The sequence below is a fragment of the Taudactylus pleione genome, unplaced genomic scaffold (genome assembly GCF_031769625.1).
Source record: "Taudactylus pleione unplaced genomic scaffold, aTauple2 ptg002274l, whole genome shotgun sequence".
Classification (NCBI taxonomy): Eukaryota; Metazoa; Chordata; class Amphibia; order Anura; family Myobatrachidae; genus Taudactylus; species Taudactylus pleione.
Window position 1 is genome coordinate 33,673 of NW_028286665.1, and position 23,164 is coordinate 56,836.

Sequence of the window (23,164 nt, forward strand, 5' to 3'; positions counted from 1 at the left end):
TGATCACACATACAGATAGTAACAGACAGTGGTGATCACACATACAGCTAGTAAGTAGGAGAGTGATGATCACACATACAGCTAGTAAGTAGGACAGTGCTGATCACACATACAGCTAGTAAGTAGGACAGTGATGATCACACATACAGCTAGTAAGTAGGACAGTGGAGATCACACATACAGCTAGTAAGTAGGACAGTGATGATCATACATACAGCTAGTAAGTAGGACAGTGGTGATCACACATACAGCTAGTAAGTAGGACAGTGATGATCACACATACAGCTAGTAAGTAGGACAGTGGTGATCACACATACAGCTAGTAAGTAGGAGAGTGATGATCACACATACAGCTAGTAAGTAGGACAGTGCTGATCATACATACAGCTAGTAAGTAGGACAGTGGTGATCACACATACAGCTAGTAAGTAGGACAGTGGAGATCACACATACAGCTAGTAAGTAGGACAGTGATGATCACACATACAGCTAGTAAGTAGGAGAGTGGTGATCACACATACAGCTAGTAAGTAGGAGAGTGATGATCACACATACAGCTAGTAAGTAGGAGAGTGGTGATCACACATACAGTTAGTAAGTAGGAGAGTGGTGATCACACATACAGTTAGTAAGTAGGACAGTGATGATCACACATACAGCTAGTAAGTAGGACAGTGGTGATCACACATACAGCCAGTAAGTAGGAGAGTGGTGATCACACATACAGCTAGTAAGTAGGAGAGTGGTGATCACACATACAGTTAGTAAGTAGGAGAGTGGTGATCACACATACAGTTAGTAAGTAGGATACTGATGATCACACATACAGCTAGTAAGTAGGAGAGTGGTGATCACACATACAGCTAGTGAGTAGGAGAGTGGTGATCACACATACAGCTAGTAAGTAGGACAGTGGTGATCACACATACAGCTAGTAAGTAGGACAGTGGAGATCACACATACAGCTAGTAAGTAGGAGAGTGGTGATCACACATACAGTTAGTAAGTAGGACAGTGGTGATCACACATACAGCTAGTAAGTAGGAGAGTGATGATCACACATACAGCTAGTAAGTAGGACAGTGCTGATCATACATACAGCTAGTAAGTAGGACAGTGGAGATCACACATACAGCTAGTAAGTAGGAGAGTGGTGATCACACATACAGCTAGTAAGTAGGAGAGTGGTGATCACACATACAGCTAGTAAGTAGGAGAGTGGAGATCACATATACAGCTAGTGATTAGGACAGTGGTGATCACACATATAGATAGTATATAGGACAGTGGTGATCACACATACAGCTAGTAAGTAGGAGAGTGGTGATCACACATACAGCTAGTAATTAGGAGAGTGGTGATCACACATACAGCTAGTAAGTAGGAGAGTGGTGATCACACATACAGCTAGTAAGTAGGACAGTGGTGATCACACATACAGCTAGTAAGTAGGACAGTGGTGATCACACATACAGATAGTAACAGACAGTGGTGATCACACATACAGCTAGTAAGTAGGAGAGTGGTGATCACACATACAGCTAGTAAGTAGGAGAGTGGTGATCACACATACAGCTAGTAAGTAGGAGAGTGATGATCACACATACAGCTAGTAAGTAGGACAGTGGTGATCACACATACAGCTAGTAAGTAGGACAGTGATGATCACACATACAGCTAGTAAGTAGGAGAGTGATGATCACACATACAGCTAGTAAGTAGGAGAGTGGTGATCACACATACAGTTAGTAAGTAGGAGAGTGGTGATCACACATACAGATAGTAAGTAGGAGAGTGGTGATCACACATACAGTTAGTAAGTAGGATACTGATGATCACACATACAGCTAGTAAGTAGGAGAGTGGTGATCACACATACAGCTAGTAAGTAGGATACTGATGATCACACATACAGCTAGTAAGTAGGAGAGTGGTGATCACACATACAGCTAGTAAGTAGGACAGTGGTGATCACACATACAGCTAGTAAGTAGGACAGTGGTGATCACACATACAGCTAGTAAGTAGGACAGTGCTGATCATACATACAGCTAGTAAGTAGGACAGTGGTGATCACACATACAGCTAGTAAGTAGGACAGTGGAGATCACACATACAGCTAGTAAGTAGGAGAGTGGTGATCACACATACAGCTAGTAAGTAGGACAGTGGTGATCACACATACAGCTAGTAAGTAGGAGAGTGGAGATCACATATACAGCTAGTGATTAGGACAGTGGTGATCACACATATAGATAGTATATAGGACAGTGGTGATCACACATACAGCTAGTAAGTAGGACAGTGGTGATCACACATACAGCTAGTAAGTAGGACAGTGGTGATCACACATACAGCTAGTAAGTAGGAGAGTGATGATCACACATACAGCTAGTAAGTAGGAGAGTGGTGATCACACATACAGCTAGTAAGTAGGACAGTGGTGATCACACATATAGCTAGTAAGTAGGACAGTGATGATCACACATACAGCTAGTAAGTAGGAGAGTGGTGATCACACATACAGCTAGTAAGTAGGACAGTGGTGATCACACATACAGCTAGTAAGTAGGACAGTGGTGATCACACATACAGCTAGTAAGTAGGAGAGTGGAGATCACATATACAGCTAGTGATTAGGACAGTGGTGATCACACATATAGATAGTATATAGGACAGTGGTGATCACACATACAGCTAGTAAGTAGGACAGTGGTGATCACACATACAGCTAGTAAGTAGGACAGTGGTGATCACACATACAGCTAGTAAGTAGGAGAGTGATGATCACACATACAGCTAGTAAGTAGGAGAGTGGTGATCACACATACAGCTAGTAAGTAGGACAGTGGTGATCACACATATAGCTAGTAAGTAGGACAGTGATGATCACACATACAGCTAGTAAGTAGGAGAGTGGTGATCACACATACAGCTAGTAAGTAGGACAGTGATGATCATACATACAGCTAGTAAGTAGGACAGTGGTGATCACACATACAGCTAGTAAGTAGGAAAGTGGTGATCACACATACAGCTAGTAAGTAGGAGAGTGGTGATCACACATACAGCTAGTAAGTAGGAGAGTGGTGATCACACATACAGCTAGTAAGTAGGAGAGTGGTGATCACACATACAGCTAGTAAGTAGGAGAGTGGTGATCACACATACAGCTAGTAAGTAGGACAGTGGTGATCACACATACAGCTAGTAAGTAGGAGAGTGGTGATCACACATACAGCTAGTAAGTAGGATACTGATGATCACACATACAGCTAGTAAGTAGGAGAGTGGTGATCACACATACAGCTAGTAAGTAGGACAGTGGTGATCACACATACAGCTAGTAAGTAGGATACTGATGATCACACATACAGCTAGTAAGTAGGACAGTGGTGATCACACATACAGCTAGTAACAGACAGTGGTGATCACACATATAGATAGTATATAGGACAGTGGTGATCACACATACAGCTAGTAAGTAGGACAGTGGTGATCACACATACAGCTAGTAAGTAGGACAGTGGTGATCACACATACAGCTAGTAAGTAGGAGAGTGATGGTCACACATACAGCTAGTAAGTAGGAGAGTGGTGATCACACATACAGCTAGTAAGTAGGACAGTGGTGATCACACATATAGCTAGTAAGTAGGACAGTGATGATCACACATACAGCTAGTAAGTAGGAGAGTGGTGATCACACATACAGCTAGTAAGTAGGACAGTGATGATCATACATACAGCTAGTAAGTAGGACAGTGGTGATCACACATACAGCTAGTAAGTAGGAAAGTGGTGATCACACATACAGCTAGTAAGTAGGAGAGTGGTGATCACACATACAGCTAGTAAGTAGGAGAGTGGTGATCACACATACAGCTAGTAAGTAGGAGAGTGGTGATCACACATACAGCTAGTAAGTAGGAGAGTGGTGATCACACATACAGCTAGTAAGTAGGAGAGTGGTGATCACACATACAGCTAGTAAGTAGGAGAGTGGTGATCACACATACAGCTAGTAAGTAGGATACTGATGATCACACATACAGCTAGTAAGTAGGAGAGTGGTGATCACACATACAGCTAGTAAGTAGGACAGTGGTGATCACACATACAGCTAGTAAGTAGGATACTGATGATCACACATACAGCTAGTAAGTAGGACAGTGGTGATCACACATACAGCTAGTAACAGACAGTGGTGAACACACATATAGATAGTATAAGACAGTGGTAATCACACATACCGATAGTCACAGACAGTGGTGATCACACATACAGATAGTAACAGACAGTGGTGAACACACATACAGATAGTGGCAGACAGTGGTGATCAAACATACAGATAGTGGCCGACAGTGGTGATCAGACATACAGATAGTGGTGAACACATATATAGTTAGTAACAGACATTGGTGATCACACATTCAGATAGTCACAGACAGTGGTGATCAAACATACAGATAGTGGCAGACAGTGGTGATCAAACATACAGATAGTGGCAGACAGTGGTGATCAGACACACAGATAGTAACAGATAGTGACAGACAGTGTAGATATCACATACAGATAGTAACAGATAGTGATAGACAGTGGTGATCACACATACAGCTAGTTACAGAAGGTCACACACACTAGTGATCAGACATACAGATAGTGACAGACCGTGGTGATCACACATACAGATAGTAACAGATAGTACTGATCACGCATACAGCTAGTAACAGATAGTGACACAGTGGTGATCACACATACAGATAGTGACAGACCGTGGTGATCACACATACAGATAGTAACAGATAGTCCTGATCACGCATACAGATAGTAACAGATAGGGACACAGTGGTGATCACACATACAGATAGTGACAGACCGTGGTGATCACACATACAGATAGTAACAGATAGTCCTGATCACGCATACAGATAGTAACAGATAGGGACACAGTGGTGATCACACATACAGATAGTGACAGAAGGTCACACACACTAGTGATCAGACATACAGATAGTGCTGATCACGCATACAGATAGTAACACAGTGGTGATCACACATACAGATAGTCACAGACAGTGCTGATCACACATACAGATAGTAATAGTGACAGACAGTGGTGATCACACATACAGATAGAAACAGATAGTGCTGATCACGCATACAGATAGTAACACAGTGGTGATCACACATACAGATAGTCACAGACAGTGCTGATCACACATACAGATAGTAATAGTGACAGACAGTGGTGATCACACATACAGATAGTAATAGTGACAGACAGTGGTGATCACACATACAGATAGAAACAGATAGTGCTGATCACGCATACAGATAGTAACACAGTGCTGATCACACATACAGATAGTGACACAGTGGTGATCACACATACAAATAGTAATAGTGACAGACAGTGGTGATCACACATACAGCTAGTAAGTAGGAGAGTGGTGATCACATATACAGATAGTAACAGATAGTGACACAGTGGTGATCACACATACAGATAGTAACAGAGGGTGCAGCCAGTGGTGATCACAAATACATATAGTGATAAAACAGTGGGGATAACTAACACATACAGCTCGTAAATACTACAGTGGTGACTACACAAAAAACAAGTAAATAGCACAGTGAGGACAACACATATAGCTAGTAGAGGTAAGTCACCTGCTGAATTAATTATGTCTGAGGTAAGTCACATGCTGAATTAAGTATGCCTGTTGTAAGTCACCTGCTGAGGAAAGCATGCCTGAGGCTGAGGTAAGTATGCCTGAGGTAGGTCACCTGCTGAGGAAAGCATGCCTGAGGCTGAGGTAAGTATGCCTGAGGTAGGTCACCTGCTGAGGAAAGCATGCCTGAGGCTGAGGTAAGTATGTCTGAGGTAAGTCACCTTCTGAGGAAAGCATGCCTGAGGCTGAGGTAAATATGCCTGAGGTAGGTCATGCACAACACTGGATAAATGCATGTCCTGTGTATGTTCAAGGCACTAATACATCCAACTCATCCTGAGCCTCCATTAAATGTATAGATATCTCGTACCTGCAAGTCCAGGGATAGGGCGCAAAGCTGGAGCATCTGTCAGGATACCGCTGGAAGCCACAAGGACAAAATAATGAGAACACATAAGATGAAACTCCTGCAAATGGAAGAAGAGAGAGACAATAAAGTGTCACCTATAATAGAAGGATCATAGCGAGGATAAGAGTCACCTATAATAGAAGGATCATAGTGAGGATAAGAGTCACCTATAATAGAAGGATCATAGTGAGGATAAGAGTCACCTATAATAGAAGGATCATAGTGGGGATAAGAGTCACCTATAATAGAAGAATCATAGTGAGGATAAGAGTCACCTATAATAGAAGGGATAAGAGTCACCTATAATAGAAGGATCATAGTGAGGATAAGAGTCACCTATAATAGAAGGATCATAGTGAGGATAAGAGTCACCTATAATAGAAGGGATAAGAGTCACCTATAATAGAAGGATCATAGTGAGGATAAGAGTCACCAATAATAGAAGGGATAAGAGTCACCTATAATAGAAGGATCATAGTGAGGATAAGAGTCACCTATAATAGAAGGATCATAGTGAGGATAAGAGTCACCTATAATAGAAGGATCATAGTGGGGATAAGAGTCACCTATAATAGAAGGATCATAGTGGGGATAAGAGTCACCTATAATAGAAGGATCATAGTGAGGATAAGAGTCACCTATAATAGAAGGGATAAGAGTCACCTATAATAGAAGGATCATAGTGAGGATAAGAGTCACCTATAATAGAAGGGATAAGAGTCACCTATAATAGAAGGATCATAGTGGGGATAAGAGTCACCTATAACAGAAGGATCATAGTGAGGATAAGAGTCACCTATAATAGAAGGGATAAGAGTCACCTATAATAGAAGGATCATAGTGAGGAGAAGAGTCACCAATAATAGAAAGGATAAGAGTCACCTATAATAGAAGGATCATAGTGAGGATAAGAGTCACCTATAATAGAAGGATCATAGTGAGGATAGGAGTCACCTATAATAGAAGGATCATAGTGGGGATAAGAGTCACCTATAATAGAAGGATCATAGTGGGGATAAGAGTCACCTATAATAGAAGGATCATAGTGAGGATAAGAGTCACCTATAATAGAAGGGATAAGAGTCCCCTATAATAGAAGGATCATAGTGGGGATAAGAGTCACCTATAATAGAAGGATCATAGTGAGGATAAGAGTCACCTATAATAGAAGGGATAAGAGTCACCTATAATAGAAGGATCATAGTGAGGATAAGAGTCACCTATAATAGAAGGATCATAGTGGGGATAAGAGTCACCTATAATAGAAGGATCATAGGGCCTGATTCAGAGCCGTTCACTATTTGTGGTCGCTCGTTTAAAAACAAGGGGTGGCTATTCAAATGATCCGTACGCACGTTGCAGTCTGTTCACACCTCTAAGTCTGAACGAGCGAGCAAAACATACGCTCATTTATTTGTTAAAAACGCCCCCTGGCCGCTCGCATCCTACGTCATGTCCGCTATTTATTAGATTAATCGAGTACATCGACCAGCGTATGAACTGCTCGCTATTCTTGTGGTTGGTGTTTGCTACCACAAATTTGCGAGCAGTTCTGGCTATAAAATAACCCAGTGACGTGGTCAATGACGCTGCTGTTTTAAATATGCACACCCATAAAACGCCCGTTTTGACCTTTAAGCACGCCTGCGTTCGGATCTCCACTCCCCATTTTCAAACACCTTCTCCTGTTACCACCCACATACGCCTCATTCTGTCACTCAAAATAGCAGGCCCTCGCTATATTGCGTACCAACGATTTTCGGCCGCACTGACTGGTTCGCGCATGCGTACTAAAAACCGTACGCATGCGCAGATGTGCGAACATCGCTCGGAACGAGCGTACTGCCGCTAACGAGCGGCTCTGAATGAGGGCCATAGTGAGGATAAGAGTCACCTATAATAGAAGGATCATAGTGAGGATAAGAGTCACCTATAATAGAAGGATCATAGTGAGGATAAGAGTCACCTATAATAGAAGGATCATAGTGAGGATAAGAGTCACCTATAATAGAAGGGATAAGAGTCACCTATAATAGAAGGATCATAGTGGGGATAAGAGTCACCTATAATGGAAGGATCATAGTGAGGATAAGAGTCACCTATAATAGAAGGGATAAGAGTCACCTATAATAGAAGGATCATAGTGAGGATAAGAGTCACCTATAATAGAAGGGATAAGAGTCACCTATAATAGAAGGATCATAGTGGGGATAAGAGTCACCTATAATAGAAGGATCATAGTGAGGATAAGAGTCACCTATAATAGAAGGATCATAGTGAGGATAAGAGTCACCTATAATAGAAGGGATAAGAGTCACCTATAATAGAAGGATCATAGTGGGGATAAGAGTCACCTATAATGGAAGGATCATAGTGAGGATAAGAGTCACCTATAATAGAAGGGATAAGAGTCACCTATAATAGAAGGATCATAGTGAGGATAAGAGTCACCTATAATAGAAGGGATAAGAGTCACCTATAATAGAAGGATCATAGTGAGGATAAGAGTCACCAATAATAGAAGGGATAAGAGTCACCTATAATAGAAGGATCATAGTGAGGATAAGAGTCACCTATAATAGAAGGATCATAGTGAGGATAAGAGTCACCTATAATAGAAGGATCATAGTGGGGATAAGAGTCACCTATAATAGAAGGATCACAGTGGGGATAAGAGTCACCTATAATAGAAGGATCATAGTGAGGATAAGAGTCACCTCTAATAGAAGGATCATAGTGAGGATAAGAGTCACCTATAATAGAAGGGATAAGAGTCACCTATAATAGAAGGATCATAGTGGGGATAAGAGTCACCTATAATGGAAGGATCATAGTGAGGATAAGAGTCACCTATAATAGAAGGGATAAGAGTCACCTATAATAGAAGGATCATAGTGAGGATAAGAGTCACCTATAATAGAAGGGATAAGAGTCACCTATAATAGAAGGATCATAGTGAGGATAAGAGTCACCAATAATAGAAGGGATAAGAGTCACCTATAATAGAAGGATCATAGTGAGGATAAGAGTCACCTATAATAGAAGGATCATAGTGAGGATAAGAGTCACCTATAATAGAAGGATCATAGTGGGGATAAGAGTCACCTATAATAGAAGGATCACAGTGGGGATAAGAGTCACCTATAATAGAAGGATCATAGTGAGGATAAGAGTCACCTATAATAGAAGGGATAAGAGTCACCTATAATAGAAGGATCATAGTGAGGATAAGAGTCACCTATAATAGAAGGGATAAGAGTCACCTATAATAGAAGGATCATAGTGAGGATAAGAGTCACCTATAATAGAAGGGATAAGAGTCACCTATAATAGAAGGATCATAGTGGGGATAAGAGTCACCTATAATAGAAGGATCATAGTGAGGATAAGAGTCACCAATAATAGAAGGGATAAGAGTCACCTATAATAGAAGGATCATAGTGAGGATAGGAGTCACCTATAATAGAAGGATCATAGTGGGGATAAGAGTCACCTATAATAGAAGGATCATAGTGAGGATAAGAGTCACCTATAATAGAAGGATCATAGTGAGGATAAGAGTCACCTATAATAGAAGGGATAAGAGTCACCTATAATAGAAGGATCATAGTGAGGATAAGAGTCACCAATAATAGAAGGGATAAGAGTCACCTATAATAGAAGGATCATAGTGAGGATAAGAGTCACCTATAATAGAAGGATCATAGTGAGGATAAGATTCACCTATAATAGAAGGATCATAGTGGGGATAAGAGTCACCTATAATATAAGGATCATAGTGGGGATAAGAGTCACCTATAATAGAAGGATCATAGTGAGGATAAGAGTCACCTATAATAGAAGGGATAAGAGTCACCTATAATAGAAGGATCATAGTGAGGATAAGAGTCACCTATAATAGAAGGGATAAGAGTCACCTATAATAGAAGGATCATAGTGAGGATAAGAGTCACCTATAATAGAAGGATCATAGTGAGGATAATAGTCACCTATAATAGAATGGATAAGAGTCACCTATAATAGAAGGGATAAGAGTCACCTATAATAGAAGGATCATAGTGAGGATAAGAGTCACCTATAATAGAAGGATCATAGTGAGGATAAGAGTCACCTATAATAGAAGGATCATAGTGGGGATAAGAGTCACCTATAATAGAAGGATCATAGTGAGGATAAGAGTCACCTATAATAGAAGGGATAAGAGTCACCTATAATAGAAGGATCATAGTGGGGATAAGAGTCACCTATAATAGAAGGATCATAGTGGGGATAAGAGTCACCTATAATAGAAGGATCATAGTGGGGATAAGAGTCACCTATAATAGAAGGATCATAGCGAGGATAAGAGTCACCTATAATAGAAGGATCATAGTGAGGATAAGAGTCACCTATAATAGAAGGATCATAGTGAGGAAAAGAGTCACCTATAATAGAAGGATCATAGCGGGGATAAGAGTCACCTATAATAGAAGGATCAGAGCGAGGATAAGAGTCACCTATAATAGAAGGATCATAGCGAGGAGAAGAGTCACCTATAATAGAAGGATCATAGTGAGGATAAGAGTCACCTATAATAGAAGGATCATAGTGAGGATAAGAGTCACCTATAATAGAAGGATCATAGTGAGGAGAAGAGTCACCAATAATAGAAGGATCATAGTGAGGATAAGAGTCACCTATAATAGAAGGATCATAGTGGGGATAAGAGTCACCTATAATAGAAGGATCATAGTGGGGATAAGAGTCACCTATAATAGAAGGATCATAGTGAGGATAAGAGTCACCTATAATAGAAGGATCATAGTGGGGATAAGAGTCACCTATAATAGAAGGATCATAGTGGGAATAAGAGTCACCTATAATAGAAGGATCATAGTGGGGATAAGAGTCACCTATAATAGAAGGATCATAGTGGGAATAAGAGTCACCTATAAAAGAAGGATCATAGTGGGGATAAGAGTCACCTATAATAGAAGGGATAAGAGTCACCTATAATAGAAGGATCATATTGGGGATAAGAGTCACCTATAATAGAAGGGATAAGAGTCACCTATAATAGAAGGATCATAGTGAGGATAAGAGTCACCTATAATAGAAGGATCATAGTGGGGATAAGAGTCACCTATAATAGAAGGATCATAGTGGGGATAAGAGTCACCTATAATAGAAGGGATAAGAGTCACCTATAATAGAAGGATCATATTGGGGATAAGAGTCACCTATAATAGAAGGATCATAGTGGGGATAAGAGTCACCTATAATAGAAGGGATAAGAGTCACCTATAATAGAAGGATCATAGTGGGGATAAGATTCACCTATAATAGAAGGATCATAGCGAGGATAAGAGTAACCTATAATAGGAGGATCATAGCGAGGATAAGAGTCACCTATAATAGAAGGATCATAGTGAGGATAAGAGTCACCTATAATAGAAGGATCATAGTGGGAATAAGAGTCACCTATAATAGAAGGATCATAGTGGGGATAAGAGTCGCCTATAATAGAAGGATCATAGTGGGGATTAGAGTCGCATATAATAGAAGGATCATAGTGGGGATAAGAGTCACCTATAATAGAAGGATCATATTGAGGATAATAGTCACCTATAATAGATGGATCATAGTGAGGATAAGAGTCACCTATAAAAGAAGGGATAAGAGTCACCTATAATAGAAGCATCATAGTGGGGATAAGAGTCACCTATAATAGAAGGATCATAGTGGGGATAAGAGTCACCTATAATAGAAGGGATAAGAGTCGCATATAATAGAAGGATCATAGTGGGGATAAGAGTCACCTATAATAGAAGGATCATAGTGAGGATAAGAGTCACCTATAATAGATGGATCATAGTGAGGATAAGAGTCACCTATAAAAGAAGGGATAAGAGTCACCTATAATAGAAGCATCATAGTGGGGATAAGAGTCACCTATAATAGAAGGATCATAGTGAGGATAAGAGTCACCTATAACAGAAGGATCATAGTGGGGATAAGAGTCACCTATAATAGAAGGATCATAGTGGGGATAAGAGTCACCTATAATAGAAGGGATAAGAGTCACCTATAATAGAAGGATCATAGTGGGGATTAGAGTCACCTATAATAGATGGATCATAGCGAGGATAAGAGTCACCTCTAATAGAAGGATCATAGCGGGGATAAGAGTCACCTATAATAGAAGGATCATAGTGAGGATAAGAGTCACCTATAATAGAAGGACCATAGTGAGGATAAGAGTCACCTATAATAGAAGGACCATAGTGAGGATAAGAGTCACCTATAACAGACAGACCAGTATAATGCTGTACATGTATTGGGGTTATGTAATACAGCTACAGTGACTGCAGTATGTACTAAGCCCAAGGCTAGGAACAGATAGACCAGTATAATGCTGTACATGTATTGGGGTTATGTAATACAGCTACAGTGACTGCAGTATGTACTAAGCCCAAGGCTAGGAACAGACAGACCAGTATAATGCTGTACATGTATTGGGGTTATGTAATACAGCTACAGTGACTGCAGTATGTACTAAGCCCAAGGCTAGGAACAGACAGACCAGTATAATGCTGTACATGTATTGGGGTTATGTAATACAGCTACAGTGACTGCAGTATGTACTAAGCCCAAGGCTAGGAACAGACAGACCAGTATAATGCTGTACATGTATTGGGGTTATGTAATACAGCTACAGTGACTGCAGTATGTACTAAGCCCAAGGCTAGGAACATACAGACCAGTATAATGCTGTACATGTATTGGGGTTATGTAATACAGCTACAGTGACTGCAGTATGTACTAAGCCCAAGGCTAGGAACAGATAGACCAGTATAATGCTGTACATGTATTGGGGTTATGTAATACAGCTACAGTGACTGCAGTATGTACTAAGCCCAAGGCTAGGAACAGACAGACCAGTATAATGCTGTACATGTATTGGGGTTATGTAATACAGCTACAGTGACTGCAGTATGAACTAAGCCCAAGGCTAGGAACAGACAGACCAGTATAATGCTGTACATGTATTGGGGTTATGTAATACAGCTACAGTGACTGCAGTATGTACTAAGCCCAAGGCTAGGAACATACAGACCAGTATAATGCTGTACATGTATTGGGGTTATGTAATACAGCTACAGTGACTGCAGTATATACTAAGCCCAAGGCTAGGAACAGATAGACCAGTATAATGCTGTACATGTATTGGGGTTATGTAATACAGCTACAGTGACTGCAGTATGTACTAAGCCCAAGGCTAGGAACATACAGACCAGTATAATGCTGTACATGTATTGGGGTTATGTAATACAGCTACAGTGACTGCAGTATGTACTAAGCCCAAGGCTAGGAACAGACAGACCAGTATAGTGCTGTACATGTATTGGGGTTATGTAATACAGCTACAGTGACTGCAGTATGTACTAAGCCCAAGGCTAGGAACAGACAGACCAGTATAATGCTGTACATGTATTGGGGTTATGTAATACAGCTACAGTGACTGCAGTAGGTACTAAGCCCAAGGCTAGGAACATACAGACCAGTATAATGCTGTACATGTATTGGGGTTATGTAATACAGCTACAGTGACTGCAGTATGTACTAAGCCCAAGGCTAGGAACAGACAGACCAGTATAATGCTGTACATGTATTGGGGTTATGTAATACAGCTACAGTGACTGCAGTATGTACTAAGCCCAAGGCTAGGAACAGACAGACCAGTATAATGCTGTACATGTATTGGGGTTATGTAATACAGCTACAGTGACTGCAGTATGTACTAAGCCCAAGGCTAGGAACAGACAGACCAGTATAATGCTGTACATGTATTGGGGTTATGTAATACAGCTACAGTGACTGCAGTATGTACTAAGCCCAAGGCTAGGAACAGACAGACCAGTATAATGCTGTACATGTATTGGGGTTATGTAATACAGCTACAGTGACTGCAGTATGTACTAAGCCCAAGGCTAGGAACAGACAGACCAGTATAGTGCTGTACATGTATTGGGGTTATGTAATACAGCTACAGTGACTGCAGTATATACTAAGCCCAAGGCTAGGAACAGACAGACCAGTATAATGCTGTACATGTATTGGGGTTATGTAATACAGCTACAGTGACTGCAGTATGTACTAAGCCCAAGGCTAGGAACATACAGACCAGTATAGTGCTGTACATGTATTGGGGTTATGTAATACAGCTACAGTGACTGCAGTATATACTAAGCCCAAGGCTAGGAACAGACAGACCAGTATAATGCTGTACATGTATTGGGGTTATGTAATACAGCTACAGTGACTGCAGTATGTACTAAGCCCAAGGCTAGGAACAGACAGACCAGTATAATGCTGTACATGTATTGGGGTTATGTAATACAGCTACAGTGACTGCAGTAGGTACTAAGCCCAAGGCTAGGAACAGACAGACCAGTATAATGCTGTACATGTATTGGGGTTATGTAATACAGCTACAGTGACTGCAGTATATACTATTATGCCTTTCCTGACAGCACTAAAATATAGTAGTTCTATTTGATCTCACTGCTAATAGTGGTTTGCTATCTTCCATGTTATATTATACTATTTGATATATGTCTGGTTGTGAACCTCTAAAGGTGCATACAGACTATTAGATATGCTCCCTGAGCGATATCGTGTAGTGTGTCCCCGGCAGGCTGTGCTCAGTGTCGTTCATGACATTGAGCACAGCCGCTGAACGATATCATTAACGATATCGTTCAGCGCCGGGCTCTCACCCCCATTCCCGAACATGCAGCAACCTGACGACATCGTCAGGTTGTGCTGCATGTTCAGGCGATGGACAGTGTTGGAAACGACCAGCGGGAGTGCGCATCGCTGGTCGTTTCCGACATAAAAGTGCACGATTACTGAGCGACTGCACGATTACGCTGTCGTAATTGTGCAGTCGGTCAGTAATATCGCCCAGTGTGTACCCACCATAAGATTGGCCACGCAACAATATCATAATAAACAGACAATACATTAACAGTTATCAGAAATATACTCTGTCCTAGTGCTATGCACCATAACCACCTACCTCAAACTCATCAAACAGCTCCAATGAATCAACGCGCAGCCTTTCTGCATCAGGAACATAAGACAGGAAGAATTTATTCATATCTAAAGCTCGACAGTGTTCCCAGCCCTGCAGAAACGAGACATTGATCTCCATCATAACAAGTATAGAAGTACATACTATTCTCTAAGTGGTACCAGCAGCTGCATGAACTACTCTTATTTTAATTTCCAGAGATTTACTAAGTTTTAGGATACATGTTCTTCCCAGGAATCCCGCCACTAAAGGTCCACAATATGTGTTGTATAACATTTTGCTTATTACACAGTAGCCTTGAGTCGCTCCCCACAGAATGTTTCCTAACGGAACGTAGCGTAGCAGTGGAAAAAAAGTAATATCGTGTAATGTGTGAATACTGTTATTTCTACAAATACATATACAGATGGGGCCTCACATATCCAGCCTCCTTGCACGTTAAGCAGGCCATCTAGTCGCGCCATGCCATGGCTTGACTCGGTAGCGCGAGCATCTTTTATGCAACTTGTTACCTCCAAATGCATCTGAATCACACAGTGATGTGATTTGTTAGCACAAGCAGCTTCTGCTGATTAAAATCATATGCAGCATGCCTATGTTCTGTCAGCCAGTGCAGGTGTATCTGCATGCGAAACGCTACGTTATAACATCAGCGACTGTAACACTGTAAGGTAGTGATTCGCTTGCAGATACACCCGTACTGGCTCACAGAACATAGGCATGCTGCATATCATTTTAATCAGCAGAAGCTGCTTGTGCTAATAAGACACATTTTAAAAGGTAAAAAAGAAGCATAAAAGACGCTCTGCGCTACCGAGTCACATAGCACTCCTGTGCTATGCTTTGAGCAACTTGTAGCGCACGGATAGATATTTGTGGACACATCTCTATTACTGTGCTGCAAAATACCTGTCTCCAAAAGTGGCCCTACAGTAGATGCATATTACTGTACCGAGTCCCAATAAAGCAGCCGTAGCTTACATTGACCAGAAGATACACACTAAGCATTACATAATGATGGAGCTACTGACGTTCAGTTATTTTAAAGAACTCAACTGAACCGAAATCATTTCTCTCAGCATCTCACCGCAGTACAAATATTATCAGTGGAGCACTCGCCACCCGGAGGTTAAGCAGTGAATTACATGTCATGGCTTATCTTTCGTTGTAGAATACCACGGTACGCCACAGTACATCCATCACGTCAAGTTCCATGGCGCAACACAGGAGGCCTGAATGGCGCGCTATGAGCAACAAACTAGCTGGGCCCATCTGTACACATCCCAGCATGCACTGCCACCGTTTTGCTTTTAGGGCATGCTTAAACTGTGGCAGGGCATGCTGGGATATGTAGTCCCACAACAGCTGGGGAGCTTAGAGTTTGACACCCCTGACATAGACGTTACATGAAGATTCAATCAACCACAGATATAAAATTTTATCTCAAGCAACACGACAGATATCACACAAAAGCCAATCAGCAGTATGGTATAGTAAGAGACAAAGCATACATAGAAGCATAGTGCAAACCTTCTGTAGAAACCTTTGCTCCTGGTCCTCCAGCTGGGGGTACGCAGTCACTGAGCACAGAGCAGAGTTTAAGGACACAAAATGGTTTATCATAACTTGACCAAAGGGATCATCTGGAGAGAACTGCTCATACAACACAAAGCGAGAGTTGGGAAAACGCTGTGCAGCCCAGCCAATCACATCTGTCGATCTACAGAAACAAAATTGGAACTAACGGTGAGGCATTCTGCCGACAACTGTTGTTTAATCATAATTAGGAGTCACACAGGAATAACAGGAACATATTCTCAATGAGCTCTAGACACCAGGTACAATCTCTAAGGGCTGAATCCTCCCAACGTTACAGGTTAGAGCATGGCAAGGTTACGGTTAGAGTATGACAAGCTTTGGGTTAGATCATGGTACGGTTAGGTCATGGCAGGATTAGGGTTAGAGTATTGGCAGGGTTAGGGTTTTAGGGGAGTATTCATCATATGTTAAATGGACCGTTAACCATGCAGAAAGTGCTCCAGTTTTAAGTAGTGGTGCGAGGTGGATACTACGATAATGAATAGGTCCCTTAGTATAGAAGAGTTAGGGCTACAGTGTGGCAGGTTTAGTATGCCAGGGTTAGGGTTAGAGCGTGGCAGGGTTAGGGTTAGAGCGTGGCAGGGTTAGGGTTAGAACGTGGCAGGGTTAGGGTTAGAACGTGGCAGGGTTAGGGTTAGAGCGTGGCAGGTTTAGAGCGTGGCAGGTTTAGAGCGTGGCAGGATTAGGGTTAGAGCGTGGCAGGGTTAGGGTTAGAGCGTGGCAGGGTTAGGGTTAGAGCGTGGCAGGGTTAGGGTTAGAGCGTGGCAGGGTTAGGGTTAGAGCGTGGCAGGGTTAGGGTTAGAGCGTGGCAGGGTTAGGGTTAGAGCGTGGCAGGGTTAGAGCGTGGCAGGGTTAGAGCGTGGCAGGGTTAGAGCGTGGCAGGGTTAGAGCGTGGCAGGGTTAGAGCGTGGCAGAGTTAGGGTTAGAGCGTGGCAGGGTTAGGGTTAGAGCGTGGCAGGGTTAGGGTTAGAGCGTGGCAGGGTTAGGGTTAGAGCGTGGCAGGTTTAGAGCGTGGCAGGTTTAGAGCGTGGCAGGATTAGAGCGTGGCAGGATTAGAGCGTGGCAGGATTAGAGCGTGGCAGGATTAGAGCGTGGCAGGGTTAGGGTTAGAGCGTGGCAGGGTTAGAGCGTGGCAGGGTTAGAGCGTGGCAGGGTTAGAGCGTGGCAGGGTTAGAGCGTGGCAGGGTTAGGGTTACAGCGTGGCAGGGTTAGGGTTACAGCGTGGCAGGGTTAGGGTTACAGCGTGGCAGGGTTAGGGTTACAGCATGGCAGGTTTAGAGCGTGGCAGGATTAGGGTTAGCGCGTGACAGGATTAGGTTAGAGCGTAGCGGGATTAGGGTTAGAGCGTAGCGGGATTAGGGTTAGAGCGTAGCGGGATTAGGGTTAGAGCGTGTCAGGATTAGGGTTAGAGCGTGTCAGGATTAGGGTTAGAGCGTGGCAGGATTAGGGTTAGAGCGTGGCAGGATTAGGGTTAGAGCGTGGCAGGTGTGATGAAATGAGGGTCCCTTAACCCACAGCCATGCGGTACCTCGTTTTTCACAGGGATGAGTCATAGAACTTTTACCCCATGTCCCTATCCCTGACCTTAAAATGTTAGAAGGGTTAATATTTTGTATGGTTAAGCTGTGCCTTATATAATTGGATTATGTAAATTACTGGTTATAGTGTTAGATATGGAATAGTTTTTGTTTTTATTTTGCATTCAATGTTATATGCACAAGGTAAAGGCCATTGTTTTTATACACTATACCGGGAAAGAAAGCTCTGCAGCAGCCATAGTTATGGTATCACTAATATGCTGGGTAAGATGCTCACAGTTATGGTATCACTAATATGCTGGGTAAAATGCTTACAGTTATGGTATCACTAATATGCTGGGTAAGATGCTCACAGTTATGGTATCACTAATATGCTGGGTAAGATGCTCACAGTTATGGTATCACTAGTATGCTGGGTAAGATGCTCACAGTTATGGTATCACTAATATGCTGGGTAAGATGCTCACAGTTATGGTATCACTAATATGCTGGGTAAGATGCTCACAGTTATGGTATCACTAATATGCTGGGTAAGATGCTCACAGTTATGGTATCACTAATATGCTGGGTAAGATGCTCACAGTTATGGTATCACTAATATGCTGGGTAAGATGCTCACAGTTATGGTATCACTAATATGCTGGGTAAGATGCTCACAGTTATGGTATCACTAATATGCTGGGTAAGATGCTCACAGTTATGGTATCACTAATATGCTGGGTAAGATGCTCACAGTTATGGTATCACTAATATGCTGGGTAAGATGCTCACAGTTATGGTATCACTAATATGCTGGGTAAAATGCTCACAGTTATGGTATCACTAATATGCTGGGTAAGATGCTCACAGTTATGGTATCACTAATATGCTGGGTAAGATGCTCACAGTTATGGTATCACTAGTATGCTGGGTAAGATGCTCACAGTTCTGGTCATCCAGATTCAGCCTTTCAGTAACCAATATCATGTCCAGGGAACATTGTCTTCTGCTGCCAGCCTATGTGAAGAACGGTCCTTTAGAACACTATACAGGGATGAGTAAATGAGCAGACTGACCCACCTGTGTTACTTGCTAAGCAGTGATCCTCCCTGTGTAAGATAAACCTCCTGTCACTGTTTGGTGTTATGTGATTGTAATCCCTCCCAGGTAAATAATGAGAGTAATGGTTTTACAATTACATAACACCAAACAGTGGCAGGAGGTTTATCTTACACTCTTATTTTCTTCTTCAGGGTCCATAGGGATCCACAGGGATACCATGGTGATGTCCTAAAGCAGTTCCCCTAAGGCTGGGTAACGCTCCTGAACAGAAAGGAGAACTCGTCGTCCAAAGGAAGCATCCTGAGAAGCAAAAGTATCACGGGCGTAGAACCTAAGAAAAGTGTGGACAGAAGACCACGTGGCTGCCTTGCACAATTGTTCAGCAGAGTCACCGCGACTAAATGCCCATGATGGCCCCACAGACCGAGCTGAATGGGCTGTTGCCATGTTTGGGATAGGTAGATCAGCCTGAGTGTACACCTGATAGTTATACGTAACCATCGAGCCAGGGTCTGCTTATTAGCTGGCTATCCTCGTTTGTGAAAACCAAATAGCACAAAAAGAGGATCTGATTTTCTACCAGAGTTTGTACGTTCCACATAGATACAGAGAGCACAAACTACATCCAGGGAGGCTTCACCTACAGAGAGGTCTGAAGACTGAAAAACTGGAACCACAATTTCTTCATTTCTTCAAGCTGCATCAACCGGCCAGGTACACTGACATCATGGCAGCAGAAGCGTCTGACGCCGGGGATCAGGCCCCGGTGATCTAGTGAGGGAGCGGATGGCCCCAGGCCCTCACTGCAGCGGCTTCCGGTGCATCTCCAGAGCCGGTAGCAAAGACTGCTGTGCTCGATTCCCTGTGAGGTATCGCCTTACCTGACATCTCCATGCGTCTGGTTGCAGTCCAAGCCACAGCATTGCTGCTAGCAAGCTCAGCCGTGACCCACCATAATCACTAGAGATGTTACTGGTGTTGCGGCCCGGCGGAGGTAGACGGAGTCGCAGTGCAGGCGTCTTAATTCAGATGCTCAGCACTGCTAACTCAAAAACATAGAAATAAAATAGAACATCAAATAAAAGCCTGGGACTGTCTGAGCAGTCCACTGTTACAAAGGTGCAACAGAGTCCTGCCACCCCAAACAAACAGCTGGATGCCCGTGGCCGGGGTATATGTGGAGGAGGACCTGAGGCATCCTGGGAGCTCAAAGCTTAACTGTTTGGTGCCTGGATCACCCCAACCATATTATCCGCATGGTATCCCTGTGGAACCTGAACAAAATAACATTATAGACTATGAGGTCAGTGATATTATGTAACCAGATGCAGACAGTGCAGCATAATCCCAGCAGGGGATATTCAAGAAGTGGAGGAAGAGGGGGTGTTGTGGGGGGGAGGAGAGGGAGGGGCTGCTCCTGTCACACCTGGGATGCTTTACAGGTGGAGCTCAGAGCTAGCAGAGAGAGATGGTTGGAGAGTGAGCTAATGATGATTCCTACCAGTGTCTGCCAAAAGCGGGGTGACAGTGGGACGGCTGTCTTGTTGGCAGTAGCAGGAGATCAGCAGTGCCTCTCCAGCCTTACAGCCACATTTGGAATGAGCCATTACTGGAATGGTTATCCTCAGTGCTCATGTAGGAAGTATCAGGTGTACCTATTGCTATATGTGACTGTGCTGGACTATGTCTGTACAGGTTGATTAGACTGTTATGCCTATTGGTTTTAAATAATTATTTGTTATTTTTACTTTGATATCTGCCTGGGTTGGGTCAGGGCAGGCAACCAGAAGAGACCTAAATCCTCAGCAGGGTCAGGTTTAAAGCATGGCAGGGTTAGAGCGCGGCCGGATTAGGGTTAGAGCACGGCCGGGTTAGGGTTAGAGCGCGGCCGGGTTAGGGTTAGAGCGCGGCCGGGTTAGGGTTAGAGCGCGGCCGGGTTAGGGTTAGAGCGCGGCCGGGTTAGAGCATGGCAAGATACAACATTACTAGAGAAGCTATAAAGAGCAGATCAGTTCTGTTCCATGAGGCACTGTGCCCGTACCAGTGCCCTGGGCTATAAAAGCATTTCAATGTTCTGCCATTTCATTCACTCTCACTTACCATATTGATGGATCAGAATAATGGCCACGTCAGACAGATCACCACCTGCTTAGCAAATGCTACAACAGATTTATAGATTTCAGAGATATTTGTGTAATGCCCACGATTTACATACCGTGCGGGATCCATATAGCAGAGCGCCACTTCTCCGAGTAATAGAGTAGGACAATCCCATTCTATTCCAGCTCTGCCCAATGCAGATTGTAAATGAGGAATGTCACTTAGATCCGAGCCAATGAGTTTATAATTTTCTGAGAAAAGTACTGCAAGCCCTAGAAAACATTGAGACCCAGTTATAATAAAACAAATTAGAAACAATAACTATTTATCTCGGAGATTGATTTTATGTCTTACGCTGGGTACACTCTGTGCGATATATCGTTCATACAGCCAACAAACTATATATCATATATAGCACGGCAGATATAGTGTGTCGGCAGTGCAGCACGGCAGATATAGTGTGTCGGCAGTGCAGCACGGCAGATAGTGTGTCGGCAGTGCAGCACGGCAGATATAGTGTGTCGGCAGTAACCTCGGCCTATGTGACAGATTACTGTTACACTCTCACCCTATTACATTTGTGGCCCATATTGTGGGCATCTGCTGCTGCGTACACACGACCGACCCGTTCTGCTGCCTACAGGAACTGCCGACAATGACATGACAATGATGGGTGGGCATAGTTACAGTAAATGACCATGGCAGGACATATGGAGCAGCCATTTGGTAATTAGCACATCAGTCACTGGGCTGGCCAGGTGTGTACAGAAGAGACTGCATACGACGCAATCACTCCTATTTTACCTAAAATAACCAGATTGTAATTCAGCAGTAAAACAGTGTATCCTAATCCGGCCTCGCACTGAGATACGCATAAAAACTGTTCATACATAATCATTAAAATAAAAATTGGTGAATTACAAATTATATGATACACTTATCAACTAAATATGGTGTAATGACCAGTAAGATTAAAGCAACAATTTCCAACACCACAACAATACAAACATTTATATCTCTCCATATTTGAAATTAAATTAGTTTATCATGGGATTAAATGGTTAGAATCTCAGTAACAATCCTGCAAGCTCTCCATAATTATACTGATACATACTGTGGGGAGATTTTGATGAATTAACAACCCAAGTGTGGAAAGCCGTGCTGGGATCAAGTGTTTCATCCCAGCACAGCCAGGAGAGAGGTGTCCTCTGCGGGACACATCGGCGCCCGGCGCTGGGATGCCATTTCTGCTCCCAGTTCCAGGTAAGCAGACGCAGCGGGTACCTGGTGAAAGGACCGCCAGGTCCCTTCCACCAATGCCGGCGTTAAAGTGTCGGCGAGAGAAGCTTGGCTCTGGGCACAAGCTAAGCGGGCTCGGGTCCGGCGGGTGTTTGGCTCTGGCTGCGAGCCAAACACGGCTTGTGGTTCAGCAGCCAATAGGAGGCAGATGCGACAAGCGAAACGCAGCTTGCCGCGTCAAAGCACCGCCCACTCGTGGCGTCTTGTAATAGGCGCTGCTGAGTAGGAAGGATCAATTCGGTGGCGGCAGAGAGAAGACCTCCCAAAGAGAGGAGCATCACGGCAACAGTTCCGCTGGCCACAGAAGAGGCCAGAAGACGCTGTGATCAAGAGGGAAGATCGACGGTGCCTGGATGAAGAGAGGAAGAGGCGGCGCCGCTGGCCTGGACGGGTCAGCAGCAGAAGAAAGAAATTGAGGACCGGAGTA

The 23,164-nt window shown here is 43.0% G+C and overlaps 1 protein-coding gene across 1 annotated transcript in view; it reads right to left on the reverse strand.

The window, feature by feature from the left end:
• LOC148431432 (tRNA wybutosine-synthesizing protein 4-like) overlaps positions 1-22,330 on the reverse strand; it is a gene marked incomplete at its 3' end in the record, with an annotated part of 53,685 nt that extends 31,355 nt beyond the window's left edge. Inside the window, exons 1-5 of the mRNA XM_088466013.1 lie at positions 22,243-22,330; positions 21,554-21,710; positions 16,691-16,880; positions 15,146-15,253; positions 6,046-6,142 (exon numbers count right to left, since the gene is read on the reverse strand). Of these exons, the coding sequence (XP_088322139.1) occupies positions 6,046-6,142; positions 15,146-15,253; positions 16,691-16,880; positions 21,554-21,710; positions 22,243-22,330 (640 nt within the window). The remainder of the gene's footprint in view (positions 1-6,045; positions 6,143-15,145; positions 15,254-16,690; positions 16,881-21,553; positions 21,711-22,242) is intronic.
• Between the last annotated feature and the right edge of the window lie 834 nt (positions 22,331-23,164).